The sequence below is a fragment of the Cydia fagiglandana genome, chromosome 18 (assembly GCF_963556715.1).
Source record: "Cydia fagiglandana chromosome 18, ilCydFagi1.1, whole genome shotgun sequence".
Taxonomy (NCBI): Eukaryota; Metazoa; Arthropoda; class Insecta; order Lepidoptera; family Tortricidae; genus Cydia; species Cydia fagiglandana.
In genome coordinates, this window is record NC_085949.1 from 4,286,442 (window position 1) to 4,302,901 (window position 16,460).

General features: G+C 40.4%; 1 protein-coding gene across 1 annotated transcript; it reads left to right on the top strand.

The window, feature by feature from the left end:
- The first annotated feature begins 543 nt into the window (after positions 1-543).
- Positions 544-12,055, top strand: LOC134673069 (DNA repair protein RAD51 homolog 1). Its single transcript, XM_063531004.1, has 8 exons — positions 544-812; positions 2,792-2,991; positions 3,768-3,915; positions 4,689-4,796; positions 6,611-6,711; positions 9,375-9,504; positions 9,891-10,028; positions 10,813-12,055. Exons 1-8 carry the CDS (start codon positions 723-725, stop codon positions 10,918-10,920), a joined length of 1,023 nt encoding a protein of 340 aa, XP_063387074.1. The 5' UTR covers positions 544-722; the 3' UTR covers positions 10,921-12,055.
- Positions 12,056-16,460: the final 4,405 nt, after the last annotated feature.

Genomic DNA, 16,460 nt, shown 5'->3' on the forward strand with positions numbered 1-16,460 from the left:
GAAATAAAAGCGATTGATTATAAAGCGAGCATTTTTTATATAGCAAATTCGTTGATTAAAGAAAAATAATCTATAATTACTTACCTCTGTAAATTGATAAAGCTTTTTAGTACCATTTGGACTAAATGAAAAACCCAAGTCAATAAAATTTTACTAAAAATCTTGCACTTGTGTTTTCTATTTTTGATAGAATGAGCTGTAACGCAATCATGTAAGGTTGAATTTTGAATAAACACTCAATTAACTATATAAAGAAATTAAAGTGGAGTCTAGAAAAAAAATAGAAAAACATAAAACTTTTGGAGGGAAACTTTGACATTTTATTTTTTGCAAGTCTTTCTGGTTTGGTCGGTTGGAACCATGTTGGAACATGTTTAAGGTCATAAATGACCATAATCGAGAATCGACCATAGTCTGAGTCTAGATTCATGACCATAGTGCATCATTCACTTCACTACGTAGTTGACGGTTGACTTGACTTTTGGTTGACTGGCCTGAACTAAACAAAAGCTGTGAAGTGTGAAGTAAATAGTGGAAAACGTGTTATTAAAATAATATCAGGAGTACTAGTTGACTACAAAATCGCCAGATTATTCATCACAAAGTCGTAATTCTGTGAATAATATGTGCATGTGGACTGGATGTGATATTTGATACATTTGAACACAGTGAAATAAGCAGCTGCTGGACTTTTCGATGTTTAGTTGATATTTTCTTGAGCGATGTCTGCAATAGCCACCGCCTCAGCTACCACTGTGTCAGTGGACGAAGATGCCGACGAGTGTGGACCACAGTTGATATCTAAACTAGAGGTATGTTTAGTCATTTAATCGTGACTAAAGTTTGCAGTCTTGGCCGACCTAGGCCTCGGGCCCTATAGTAACTACTAGCCGCCCCTCTCTCAGCGCCCGTCATATAGACTGCCGTCTTGCACCAGCCCCTAACGTCTTGCCGCTCTAGGCCCGGCCCTACTGGGCCAGAGCAAATGCACTGCGTGACTTGAGTATCTTTTATGATGTTCTCTAGATTCGTCTTTAATCTGTTTGGCCAGCCAGTTAGCTCAGTAGCAGTGAAGCTAACAACTCATATCATACTTCACTCATCCCTTTATTTGTTTAGCACTGCTTTTTGCATGGTTTGCAGTGCAATTGCAGTAAGCCATAAAAAATGCTCTCAAAAAGTATGCTTATGTGGTTGGCTGCCATTATCTGTATCCTGAAGTACAACAAATCTAGAATTTTGTTATAATTCACTACATCTTGAAGAAGAGGAGATCATTTAGGAGTGTAGGTACACAATTTTAGGGAACCCTACAGCTCTAACACCTACAAGCTGTAATTAAAACACAATAATATACAAATATTTTTTATTGCTCACATCCACAAAGAAACATACAAAAGTAGAATTGGAACACTGTTGGCTTTATCCATGTACGAGGGGCACACCGAAATGATCGGGAATAGAGTACTTTAAACTGAGCTACATTAAATCTTTTTTTATCACACGCGTACTGGCAACTGACAGTCACGATGCCGTTTTCACAATTTAAAAAAATAGCGTCATATTTTTTAAATTCCATTTTCAAATTGACAAGTCGCTGGACGAAATGGAGCTCACCCGTGAAAATTTTCGTGCCATTATTTATCACAACTTTCGCCGAGGGTTATCTCCAGATAACTGTCTTAATGAGCTTGTTTCTATATATGAAATGGAAGCACCGAGTCAAACGACTATATATCGTTGGTATGCAGAGTTTCGACGGGGTCGTGCCTCTCTCAGCACCGTGCCTTCAACAGGTCGGCCGAAAACAGCGGTGTCGCCTGAAAACGTCGCGGCTGTAGAAAAAATACTGAAAGAAGATAGACATGTGACATACGAGCAGATTCGGGCATCCATAGGCATTGGAATGACTGCAATCCACACGATTTTGCATGGTGAGTTGGGTGTCAGAAAATTGATTTCCCGGTGGGTACCCCATAATTTGTCAGAAGAGCAAAAGGCGGCTCGTGTCGATTGGTGCCGATCTACTCTAAAACGCTACAATGGAGGAAGGTCAAAAGCCGTTTATAACATTGTCTCGGGTGACGAATCCTGGATTTATTCCTATGAGCCTGAAAGAAAGCACCAGTCGGCAGTTTGGGTCTTCGAAGACGAGGTCAAACCAACGAAAGTTGTGCGTTCCCGCAGCGTGTCGAAGAAAATGGTGGCTTCGTTCGTCTCAAAAAAAGGACATATTGCCACAATTCCTTTACAAGAACAAAGAACGGTTACCGCTGATTGGTATATTACAGTTTGTTTGCCTGAGATGCTGGCCGAACTTCGCCGAGGGAACCCCACACGACGTGTCATCTTACATCACGATAATGCGAGCTCCCACACCGCCCGTAAAACAAATCAATTTTTGAACGAGGAAAACATTGAGTTGATGTCCCATCCTCCATACAGCCCTGACCTGAGTCCAAACGATTTTTTTACATTCCCTAGAATTAAAGATTTATTGCGTGGTCAACGGTTTGAGAACCCAGAAGCCGCCGTCGAAGCCTATAAATCGGCCATTTTGGCAATGTCGAGTTCAAACTGGAATTACTGTTTCAATGACTGGTTTAAAAGAATGCAAAAGTGCATTGATTGTAACGGAGAGTACTTCGAAAAACAATAAAATATAATTTATATATCTAGTGTACTTAGTTTTTTAAATTCCCGAGCATTTCGGTTTACCCCTCGTATAGATATTTATTTCATAATTATAGCAAAAATAATGTTAAATAATTTTATTATTTTACTTTTTCAGGGCAATGGTATCACATCGGGAGACATAAAAAAGCTGGAGGAAGCCGGGTACCACACTGTTGAGTCCGTGGCATATGCTCCGAAGAAATGGCTGGTTACCATCAAGGGCATCTCGGAGCAGAAGGCGGACAAAATACTGGCAGAGGCTTCTAAACTTGTGCCCATGGGCTTTACTACTGCTACAGAGTTTCATCAGAAAAGGTGTTTTAATGTTCTTTAATTTCTTTTATAACTGACAAAGGAATTAAGTACTTTAATGTAAGGACCCTAAACATGAAAAATTTCGTACATTGACCTGCCTGTTCCTATTTCTATTGCATTGCAGAGTTTACTTTAGAATTGATTCATCTAACCAGAAAGCAATGCTTTCAATTACTGCAATGTTCTGCCACCAGAGTGCAGCATTAATGCACATACTAAACCATAGAATAACTTATACATACTATTTTGACAAGTTTTCACTATGACATTGATGCATCAAGGTGGTTTGTTTACAGTTATCCTACAGCGATATGCGAAAATCTAAATTTCTTTACCTGCCTCTATCGATTGATAAGCAAAAGTGACAGAGAGGCAGAAACCAAACTTTCGACTGTTGTGTTTCACGCTAGGCCATGTGATCCTGATAGTGACGACCTCTACGCAGAGTATTGCGTAATATTCCCTACTATATTTTGGTTATTAGATCAAGTTCTTGTACTGATTGTTAAATTATTTAGATCAGTCTTAAAGTTACTTAGGGTTTTATTCCCCATGTTCATTGATGAGTATACTTAAGCATGGGCGTACGCAGCATTTTTTAAGGGGTGGGGCAGAAGTAGGGGAGGCTGGGTACGTTGTAACAGGGTACGGTTGAAACAGGAATTCTTAGCTAATGGTCAGAGACCAGGGTGGGGCAACTGCCCCACCTTGCCCCCACCGTGGGTACGCCTATGTACTTAAGTTAAGTAATGAATTAAATAATCGAAATGTTTCAGGGCTGAGATCATACAGTTAACAACGGGATCCAAAGAGCTGGACAGGCTGCTAGGTGGAGGTATCGAGACGGGCTCCATCACGGAGATATTCGGAGAGTTCCGCACAGGCAAAACACAGATCTGCCACACTTTGGCAGTCACTTGTCAGGTAATTCATACAAAGAGTACAATTTTGCATTTATAAGTATTGTAAATGTATTCGCATATGGACATCAGCAATTTCGTCACATTTTATTTATTTGCTAGTCTATTTAAAGACTTGGCTTGGCTGCTTGGCAAAGGCCTCCCCCGTAGACTTCCAATTTCCCCCATTGACTGCACTATCCGTCCAGTTGCTGAGAAATGCGTTCAGGTAGTGCCATGTTGGCTGTAATAATAAATATTTGTGGATAATCTTACACATCATCATTCAAGCCTTAATCATAAACTCAAAATGTGACAGTTACGTAGGAAGTGGCGCCCTCAATAATTTTCTACAATTTCTTGTGGGACTATGAGGTGCAGTAGGTGCAGCCAGCAGAGTTTTTAAAAATCGTAGCGCTTTTTAAAATCATTATACTCTTGATTACTTTTATTTTGTTAAAAATAACACTTCAATAACAATGATAGCCGCGATCGCAAGCACGCACAGCCGTCCGCTCAGTGCTCATCAGCTAACAGCGTTCGGGAAGTACCTGAACTCACTACGCCTTAACGATTGCTTGGAGCAATCGTGATGGCTCCTCTACACGATGGGCCAGCGCCGGCCACTCCAAGGAACGCAGCCGTGCAGTAGAACGAGATAGTTATATCACTTGCTGCCTCTAATGCATAAATGCGTCCCTTGGAGTGGCCGGCGTTGGCGCATCGTGTAGAGGAGCCATGAGAAATTGAATGAAATATCACGGGTTTAATTTTTGTAAACTGTTGTTTTTTCTCTAGTTGCCGATTGAGCAATCAGGCGGCGAGGGCAAGTGTATGTATATCGACACGGAGGGAACATTTCGGCCGGAGCGCCTGCTGGCCGTGGCCCAGCGTTACGGCATGGAGGTACCGGTTAACTAACTTTAATTCTTGTCAAAAAATCGATTTTATTTATTTTCGATACATGATTTTATCGCTGACTACTTTTCTCTCAATGGGCAACTAACTAACTGGGCTTACCGTCGTAGCATTACGCTGAGTGGGGGTCCTATTTAACGTCTATGTGTCTAATATAAAATTTGTAATTTAACTGTTTGGTTGACGTTAATAAATGTATTTTCTTTCTTTCTTTCTATTAATACTCATCGAGACAATTCTATTTGTTTCATTATCATTTATCACAGAGTTCCTATGGCCACATCCTGATGTGTTCATCATCAGATCAGCTCGATGGTACCATTACATTGCATTGTCACTAGTGATGTACCGACTATTGATTTGGCCGACTAGCCGACTAATCGGCGCTCGGATGGCCGATTAGTCGGCCGACTAGTCGGCTAGTCGGCCAGGTCATTAGTTTGATTTAAGTTAGATTCAGATGCACTAAAAAACAATCGTTCGCACTATTTATCATATTGTAGTAATGCAAAAAAATAAATAAAAAAATCCTAAGGCTATATTTCATACGATGACCGGACAATCGCACACAAGAAAGCGACCGTGTGGGTCAATATTTCGAACAACAGTTTTCGTAAGCACCCTAAATAGGAATTTGGGTAAAATAGGTGAAAAGCTTATGAAAATATTTGCTGTTTATTTCTTTTTGCCCTGGTTTGCTGTCTCTTATAAAGTGCCGATTAATCGGCCATTTTTGCCGACTAGTGGCCGACTAATCGCCGACTACAAATGAGGCCGGATAGTCGGCTTTCCCGACTAGTCGGGACATCCCTAATTGTCACCCAACATTACAAATTTTAATATATTCATTTCAGTTTGAAGTGGGTATAATAACTTGCAAGATTTGACCGAAACAAACGTACATACAAACATTGGAAGTTAAATAAAAGCTTGTATAATATTGCAGTCCAAATCTACAGTAATATCTTGACGATTCTCGTTTTTATGTCCCTGATACAATGACAATTCCATTGCCACAATTTGAGCGATTAGTCCTTTGTCGTGTTTGTTCCCATTTGTCGCCGCCGGGCACAGATGGGAATAGGTGTTTTCATATAACCTCCTAAGGCCCAAAGTCCTACCTATACTACATCTTTTTAAAATCATATTCAATTGGAACAGTCACTTGCTTTGCTTCGTTTAAATTTTGAAACAACGCAAAATCAACTCTATTTCCTACAGTGGCATTTTGGATTTTTCATTTGTATGCCTGGGGTTTAGGAGGCTAAATTAAGATTTGTGGCCGCCTCATGTATGGCGGCGGTCAGTGGGGCCACAAATGGGAATACACCGATTTGTGATTTATCATAGTAAGTGTTGTAGTCACTGTAAATTTACTGCCATCTATCGACACACGACTATAACTCAAAATAAACACGTATAAAATTATCAAAAAAATTAATATATATGGATAAATGATTTTATTATTTTTATATCATTTTGACCCATGTTCATTCATTGATATCTATGTGTTAAAATTGTTAAATATGAAACGGTTTCGTCACGCCATCTGGCCGAGAATAGGCTAAAGGTGTGTGCGCCATTTAATATCCAAGAATGACTTTTTCTTGATTTCCGAGGCACGTTTTTTTCTTATCTTAGACTTTATTCATCTTATACGAAGTTACATATGTCTTTGGTACTTTGGTAGGGCTAACATGGTCGGCTCTTTATCATTTTGTCACGTTCTAACAAATATGTAAGTGCGAAAGTGACGGCATGACAGCTGATAAAATGCGACCATGATATTGATACGGCTGCAGGGTGGCGCGGTGCTGGACAACGTGGCGTACGCGCGCGCATACAACACCGATCACCAGACGCAGCTGCTGCTGCAGGCCTGCGCCATGATGGCCGAGTCCAGGTACCATCATCATCATTTATTTAAAGGTTAGGCCAAGCGCGCACCACGATTTTAATTTTTGCGACACGATTTTAGAATCGCGCTGTAATATATCGCAGATAATTCACTACGCGCACTGCGATGAAAAAGTCGACGATTTGTTCATTCTCAACATGGATTTCGTACCAGTCATTTGTCATGAAACGTGTCTTTAATATGCGATCGCTGTATGACTTTGAGCATTTATAACACAAAAGTGATCCCCGTCTATTTCCATAATTAAATGGTAAACATCTAGCGTCTCATTTTGAGACTCCATTGGAGAAGCAGGTGCCGAGATGTTGAGGCTTGGAGCAGCGATGTTACGATTCGACTTCACAAATCGGTTCAAACCGATTTAGGTCTGAAGTCGACTAAATCGACGTGAGTGTTCCGTAAATCGACTTAAAATACGTTCACCCGCTCTAAACGCATCCTTTCATATTTGTTGCTGCATCCCTTTCGTTTGACATATTGAGGATTAAAATGTACGCAAATCGATTTCAAACCACGAAGAAAAATGTTGCCATGCACATTGCCGCCATTATTGAGTCGAGTCAAGTCAAAACTTGGTATCTACAGGTAAAGTAAAATGAAACTTATTGTCTAAGTTGTAAGGTTCAATTTCGCATGGGCTTAAAGCGATTGATTTGGCGGTATGCTTGGATCGGTTTGGCAGTTTTGCGCCGGGTCGATTTGCTAACTCAACGAATTCGCGGCAATGACACGATATCGCACGAGACCGCACGCTCTTTCCTGCTTGCTCGTATAGTGCTTTCCCGTTTTAGCTTTAGAAATTATAAAATTGTGATTTACCGCGCAACGAAAAGTAAAAAAATATTACAAAAGTTTTTGCTGTCGTGTTCGTCTAAGGATTCTAAGGATCGAACAAAGCGTAAAATTGACAATTCAATTTCCTCAACTCTAAACCAAGTGACTACGGAGCGGTTTCAACTACTGATACTTAGAAAGTAGAAGTTATTAAAATAAATCGACTTGGCCAAATCGGTTTGCAAACCGATTTGGGTTTAAATCGAAGTCGACTTATTCGGTTTGAAAATTTTTCGATTTGTCCCATCACTAGCTTGGAGAGCGAAATGCCGACTGAGGTCCGGCCGGGGTGCCATTTTATTATCGCAGTGCGCGCGGGGCCATACAACTCCGCATGCTGCAATTCACTGTGCGACAATCGCGTCGCGAGCAGTCGCGGAAAAATGTGACAAATCACAATTTTAAAATGGCTGCGATTTTTTTGTCGCATATGCGCGCACTGCCATATAAACACATACGTTACATTTCTGCGACTAAATTATCGCGCGACAAAAAGTCGTGGTGCGCGCTTGGCCTTAGACTCTTGTCGGTGGAGCGATTTCCATGCATGTCGGTCCTCTGCCTTCTCCTTGACAGCCTGATACGATACGACGTTGAGCTTTTCCTTTACTTGATCTATGTACGCGTACGTTCTCCTTGGTCTACCCCGCCGTCTCGTCAGGTACCATAAAGTTCCCATAAAGTTTTAAGTCATAATGTATTGTTTGTCCGCATTTTCGTTAGTCATAATTTGTTTATTTCTCAGAAACGCGTAACTTTTCAGGATTGTCATAAAACAAACATACCCTAAGCTAACCTATCTTTAGGATAACCTTACGAAAATCCTGAAACGTTAACGGTTTCAGAATTATGACTAACGATAATCTGTCAATCATTACATTAGGATTTTCAATAATAATGTCTAACAAAGGGACCGACCATCCACCATTGTTGCACCATTTAGAGTTCTAGGTAAATTGGTTGTTCAATACTTCATCATCGTTAGTTACGTACCTATTATGTTACCTGTGAGTTCCTATAACTGGCTTCCTGTATCTGCTATAATTTCTATGTTAATGTCAAAGCTGTTGGATCGCCAAATGAATAAAAAAAACATCTTCCTCGTGTTATCCCGGCATTTTCCCACGGCTCATTGGAGCTTGGGGTCCGCTTGACATTTAACCCCTAGAATTGGCGTAGGCACTAGTTTTTACCAAAGCGACTGCAATTTGACCTTCCAACTCAGAGGGAAAACTAGGCCTTATTGGGATTAGTCCGGTTCGAGTCCGGCCCGAGGCGAGATCGTTGCGCGCTCGGGGCGAGATCGTTGCGCGCTCGAGGCGAGATCGTTGCGCGCTCGAGGCGAGATCGTTGCGCGCTCGAGGCGAGATCGTTGCGCGCTCGGGGCGAGATCGTTGCGCGCTCGAGGCGAGATCGTTGCGCGCTCGGGGCGAGATCGTTGCGCGCTCGAGGCGAGATCGTTGCGCGCTCGAGGCGAGATCGTTGCGCGCTCGGGGCGAGATCGTTGCGCGCTCGGGGCGAGATCGTTGCGCGCTCGAGGCGAGATCGTTGCGCGCTCGGGGCGAGATCGTTGCGCGCTCGAGGCGAGATCGTTGCGCGCTCGAGGCGAGATCGTTACGCGCTCGAGGCAAATCGCCGCGCGCTCGCCTTGTTTTTAACTCGCTCGCAAATCGCTGGTGTGGCCGCGCTGTTAAAACGTCGAATGATGGTCCCTATGACAGTTCTTCGTACATAGGTGTATCTTTGTATCTCTACATGACATGGCAAAAATAAATTGAGAACTCCATCATGTATTATTGTGATTGTTGTTACAGATATTCCCTCATAATAGTAGACAGCGCCACAGCACTTTACAGGACCGACTATTCAGGCCGGGGAGAGCTGAATCCGAGACAGCAGCACCTGGGCCGCTTCATGCGGATGCTGCTCCGCCTGGCGGATGAGGTAATGAGATAAAAATATTTTTCATTTCTCATGGGCTGAAAGTAGGTCATTGTTGATCTACGAAGTGTGTAGAAATTGGTACGTTTCTGCTCTGGTGCGTTATACCTTTTTATTTTTAATTTTTCATGATAAATAATTATAATTTGGTTTTAAATTGTTGGTTATAGTTGGTTGGCTCCAATTCTCCCTCAATTGCTCAAAGGTTAACTGGAAGAGATCCTTTAAAGGGATAAGCTCGCCTTTGACGAACACTAATGACGAATGTTATTTTTCCTGTTACGTTTTGATTTTTATACAATAAAGTATTTTACTACTACTACTACTACTACTAAATTGCAGTATTAAAAATGAAGATTTTTAAAACAAATAATCATAATTTATTACAGTTCGGCGTAGCAGTGATAATAACCAACCAAGTGGTCGCTCAAGTGGACAGTGTGGGAGTGTTCAACGCGGACACCAAGAAGCCCATCGGTGGGCACGTGTTGGCCCACGCCTCCACCACCAGGCTCTACCTGCGGAAGGTAAGGTCGTTCGAATAGCTAATCGGCCAAGAGCATGTCGGACCATGCTTAGGGTTCCATAGTTACCCGCCTGTCACATCAGGCAGACTTGTAAGGGGATGGGGGGTTCATGTCGGTAGTGTAGCTCTTAAGGTCCTCTATCATTGCCCTTCATTTCCATATCCCCCCTTTTCATCCCCTAAGGAATGATTTCTGAGATAAATACTACCCTATGTCCATACCCGGGACCGAAAAGTATCTTCATGCCAAATATTATTTAAGTCGGTTCACCGGTTTAAGCGTGGAGACTTGAAGAGGTAACGGACAGACTTTCGCATTTATGATGTTAGTGGAGATTATTCTTTTAACCCTATACCAGGCTGACAGTTCAAAAATGACAATCGAATGTCGAATGTCAGTCTTACATGTTTGAAGTGTCGTATGTGGGAAATATATATCCCTTAACTTGTTAAAGCAGGGGTTAACTTTTTTAGCTGAGGGTCATATTGCGCCTCAGAAATTTTCGCGCGGGCCACCGTCGGTTTTTGCGCCGGGAGAGGGTCCCTGGTTGCTGCTGTTAGGAACAGTTCCACTCTCAATGAATGCTGAACCCCTGGAGCCTGGCTCCCGCGGGCCGGACAGTGGGCATTTGCTTTGGGTGTCGGCGGGCCGGATTGGAACACGTCGCGGATCGGATTTGGCCCGCGGGCCGGGGTTTGCAGACCCCTGTGTTAAAGGGTTAATACCTGACTTGCATGTCTACAATGTCGACTGTACACTAATTAGTAATATTTGGTGAATACAGGGTCGCGGCGACAACCGCATCTGCAAAATCTACGACAGCCCCTGCCTGCCCGAGACGGAGGCCATGTTCGGCATCAGCACCGAGGGCATCACGGACGCCAAGGAGTAGATTTAGGGACACCACACACCAGTGCTGCCCTCCTAAGCTAAAAAGCGGTATTCGCATTAAGTTTTCAATGAAAATACGGCCTTTTAACTTAGGAGGGCAGAGCGTCTTTCGATCGTCGGCGTCTAGTGGAAAATGGCGTCGCTGCGCACTTGCGCTAACTGTTGGTGTATGATGAAAAGTCACTTTTTATCAAAGAAAAACCGGTCAAGTGCGAGTCGGACTCGCGTTCCAAGGGTTCTGTACATAAGTCCGACTCACGCTTGACTGCACATTTCTAATAGGTTTTCCCGTCATCTAATAGGTAAAGAACTATATCGGTACCTCAAGTGAGTCAAGTGTAACAAAATAGACTGCCTGAAGTGCCTAACTATAAGTATTTCTTATGTTGATGTCGGCGGCCGATCGTAAGATCAGGCATATCGTAAAATTCCTAGGCATATCGTGAAACGTGAAAATCTTTGATCCGTTCTCTGAGTCGACGGAGCCCCGCTACGCGGGGCTCCTATTTCTGGGCAGTTTGCCCTTCGGGCATATGAAGCAACCTATCCTACCTATATATTGGTTTTATGTGACTATCGTCAAAACATTACACAGGAACATTACGATCTGCCTGATCTTACGATCGGCCGCCGACATTGACACGACATGATGGATAAAATTCAAAACGTTTTATCTGTGTGAAGAGTAAAATCGTATTAAAAGATAAAAAAAGGCTGACTATGACGCATATGTATATGGCACCCGCACGACGACACTTCATAAAATGTAGTAGGTATTTGTTTTTATGGACAAACTGTAATTTAAATATATTAAGAACGGGTCATTCGCGTATTTTAAGTCGAAAAACGCTCGACATGTTTCACTCCGTACCGACGCAACGCAAACTCCTGATGACACTCCTCGGTACGGAGTGAAACATGTCGAGCGTTTTTCGACTTAAAATACGTGAGTGACCCGTTCTTAATATATTTAATATGTCTGTGTCTCACTCACGAAAGTTTTGTTATTAAAACTGTAATTTAAGCTGCAAACGATATTGATTATTTAGCTATTTATAGTCCCATCTTCTTGTTTTAATTTTATTGTAAATACGTAATTGTAATTCTTAATGAGACGAATAAAAATATGAATTATACACTGATATTTCTATATCCTATTTACTAACTTACCAAAGTTGAATGAATCTATGTAATAGCACAGAATAACCACTGAACCGTCCGGCCCGCGAGACTGTTTTCCTGTCAACCGTCCGGGTTTTTTTAGCGACGCACGCCCCGCGCAGCGTATTCACAAATTTCTACAAAAATTATGACTACACTGCCATCAAAATTTTTTTAGAGCTAACTATTAAGTTAGGCCACGTTGTCGCATCAAGAGAATTAGTAAATAATGCCGAAATATTCCGTTAGATGGCTCTGAAATCAAATCTTTCTTCCACCCCTTTGGATAGTAAGGTTCCCGCGGACGGTTAAGAGCATATTTTTTTCGGATACTATGCTATCGTCGGACGGTCAAGTGGATAAATAATAGTACTAGGTACAGAAGACTTACTCTCTAACAAAACGCGTCTGTTACGATCAGCACAGATATGGCCGCTAGGTGACGACAGCGTCACGCGCGGCTTATGGCTTTCCCCAAAATGGAGGCGGAACGGATGTACCTTTAGCTACCTTTAGCAAAGCGATGAAATCGCGGAGTGAGCCACGCCTGGCATAGGTAGATTTATAGACCACTTCTAATTTCAACTTAAGCATTCCGATTTAAGGTTCAAATTAAATTGCAGTTTTGGGAAAACCTTGTAGATTAACGCGGCCTGCGGGCACAGCATGATTCCATTTTTATCGCCTGTCACTATGCCCGTCACTTTCACACTTGTTAGAACGTGACAGGCATGGTAATAAGCGATAAATACGCGACCATGCTACCGCCGCTGGAGAAGGGTTAAAGGCAGGGCTCCGAACCGGTTTTTTTGTAAAACCCGAAATGGCCAAATATTTTAAATTATTTTAGAAATTATTGTGAAGAAAAAACCAGTTCCGAGCCTTGGTTAAAGGTAATAAAAAGTGGCAATTATTTACGAATTAATCCTTTATTTACACATTTTAAATATGACAATAAATTGAACTTTAGTTTCTATTGCTTTTCTATATTTCAACAAGTGTATATCATAAATGACAAGCCGGAAGCATTCAGCACTCTATTTCATTAGATTTGAATAAATAATCCAATGAAAAAATATTTTATATCTTCGTATTGCTAAAACACTAAAATTACACTTCTAGTTCCTCTTGATTGAGATACTTTTTCACCACACCAGCTCGGAAAGGCTTACTTTGCACTTCAAAAACTGATAGCAAAGTTGCATTTTATTCACATGTGAGGCAAAGTGATCAAATGCAAATTTTGAGTTGTTTTCTTATGTTTGCTGGTAAAATTGACTTTTAAATGATGATTTTGGATGATAAATCTTTAATTATAATATCAATTTGCCCATTTGTTAGTGGAATTCAGTTTATTAATGAGTAAATAAAGTATAAGGCGTATATCTCAACCAAGATTGCATCTAATCATTACCCATATAGTATCAAAAACAATAAATAAATAAAGAAATAAGCCGCTTCACCATTTATCCTAATATGGTATAAGACCCTATGCCCCAGTCATGGTAAACTTATAAGCAAAGTTGAACACTAGTTAGATGTCAAGTTAGGTCCCTGCCGCGGTTTCCTCTATAGGGTTCTTTAAAAAGGAGTGTACAGCAGAGATAACTGACCCCCCTGCATAAAAACTTGTTTGTGGGGGCTCAGTTATCTCTGTAGCTTCTGTACATGTTTGAAAAGTATCGGCAATGCGTATGTGACTAAAGACCGAACAATTCATCTTTGCTCATATTTTTTTAAGATGAGTACGCGGATTTATACTCGACCGTTTGTAATAAATAAAATCATCATTAATTGCCTAGCCGGCCGGGCCTACAGTCCGTTTTTTTTAGCATTAGAAAGAACTTGCAAGAACCGTAAGCGGTGTGCTGCTCTGCAGCGGCGCCACCATAATGAATACCAATGAATTATATGGTGAAATGATGTACCTAAAAGGTACATCATGTACATATAATGTTTATGACTGTACCTGTGATACGAAACGAAATAATCGGCATTGAAAGTGGCGCCGCTGGGGAGCATACTCCCCAGCGGCGCCACACAGTACTCATAGATAGAAATGATATTAGCTATTCTTTTCTTTTGTAAATTGATGTACTAATGCTGTTTATTACGTACCTATTGGAAAAAAGAATTATTTTGCATTGATTAGTGATTTTATTTACATTTTAATTCCGCGTTCCGCCTAAACGGTACGAGTTGTAAGAGAGGCGCGCGGGTGAGCGAGATGGAGATAGAAATTCTTCCCGCGGGACCGCGCTCCCGCGGCTCGCTCCGATTTTCAATAATGAATATTTTTGTTTGTGCTTTCGTTATGTTTCCGTGTCTGTACTTCGGTATCAAAAGGAAAATTATATTAAGTACGTTGTATTTTTTTATATTTAAAAGTATATAATTAAATAACATTTTCTGTATGATAGAGTCAGACCACAGAAAGTATGCAGCGCTAAATAAAAAGTAGCTTTTAGAAATCAGTATGTGCCAACATCATAGAAAATGGATTAAATAGTCTTGATATTTGTAAAATTTCGACCATATTTCGTCATACGTTGTATTTTTTTATAATTAAAAGTATATCTAGACACGCGGTAGCGTGTCCAGCCAAGTTCAAAGAAAAAGGAACTGGCGACGCAGCAACCGTGAGCCCTTCACAACTTGAAACCTACTTTACCTACACAAATGAAATTTGGCACATGTATTCAAACCCCTTAGCTTGTCCAAAATACAAAATTTTATAAACATAGCTCATATAGTTATTGATAAATCAACGTGTAAAAACCGGCATTTTTGTGACTGACTGACATATAGACCAAAAACCTAACCCACTTCTATATGACTTAGAAACTTGATATTTGGCATGAAGGTAGACTATTAGGTGTATATAAAGGTAAAAATCTGAAAACTGGAAATTATTGATATTTCGATGGAAAAAAAAATACTTATAGACCAAAAATCTAACCCACTTCTAGATGACTTAGAAACTTGATATTTGGCATCAAGGTAGATTATTAGGCGTATACAAAAGAAAAAATCTGAAAACTGAAACTTTTTGACAATTGACCGCGCGTTAGCGAGGGTCTTCTTTTCAGCTGAGGCAAACTGCTTTCATGATGAATAGTAGGGTGTTTCATTTTTCCGAATTTTCGATTTTCATCTGACTTTGCTCGAATTTTAACTGATAAAAAAATATTATACGTTAAAAAAATTAAAATCGGTCAACATTTAGAGGTTGCACAACATCAACAAAGATTTTTCAAATAACCAACGACTCTACATCGGAGGGTAGAAAATGGTTTAAGAGCAGCAGTAGTGTGCAATCAAAACAGAGAGTAGTGTGATACTGAACCTTCTACATATAAATACATTTTAAAATTAGTAGTAAACTTGGATTTTGGTTACTCGATAAATGTTCTAATTAAGATTTTTCAGTTTTTCCACCTGTTTCCAAAGGAAAAGTGGTTTTATCGTATTTTAGACGCCAAATTCAGTTTTCTCATTCGATTTTAGTATCAGTTCATTATATTTCGTCGTTTTAAAACATAGTTCATTTTCACGCAATGTACCTATGGGGTTCTCACTCTACATTTTCAACTTGTGCAACCTCTAAATGTTATTCGATTCTTTTGAAAATTGAAATAGATAGTTTTTTTTTGTGTGGGGAGACTCCATTGGTGAGCAAAGTCAGGAAAAATATTACAACTTTTTTATCTCCATACAAAAGTGAATCACCCTAATGAATAGAATACTTACTATAGTAATTTCTGTACAAAAAGTAATGATATCCCAACAAAAACATAAATGTGAAATGAGAGCCAAGTTCAATATTAAGAATATGTGTCGTTGTTGATTCGCCGACAAAAGAATTGAGATCTATATGCGTGCCAAGTTCTGTGCTGTGTAAAAAATCCTGAAATTATAAAGGATTTGTCTTGGCTAGTTTATTTTATACCTGATACGTAACGTATAAGTTAACAACTCAAAATTTGCATTAAGTAATTTAATTTTCACTACACCAACCGATAAAGCTCTCTTGATTGTTCAAAAACTGATAGCAAGGTTGCATTTCAGCAGCAAGCTGAGTGAGGACCTTTTGGCACAAATATTTATGTAATTGAATTTTAGTTTTGTGTTATTAGTTATTATTATTTGTGCTAATAAACATCTCTTATTCTTATTCTTATTCATTTTATTCACATGTGAGGCAAAGTAATCAAATGCAAAATTTGAGTTGTTTTCTTATGTTTGCTAGCAGAATTGACTTTTAAACTATCGCTCATGCTTTGAAACCATGCTTTAGGCACTGGTCCCACCGCCAGCTAGTAAGCTATGAGCTATCGGCTATAAACACGAACAAAAGATAAGCACTCCCGTGTAAATAAA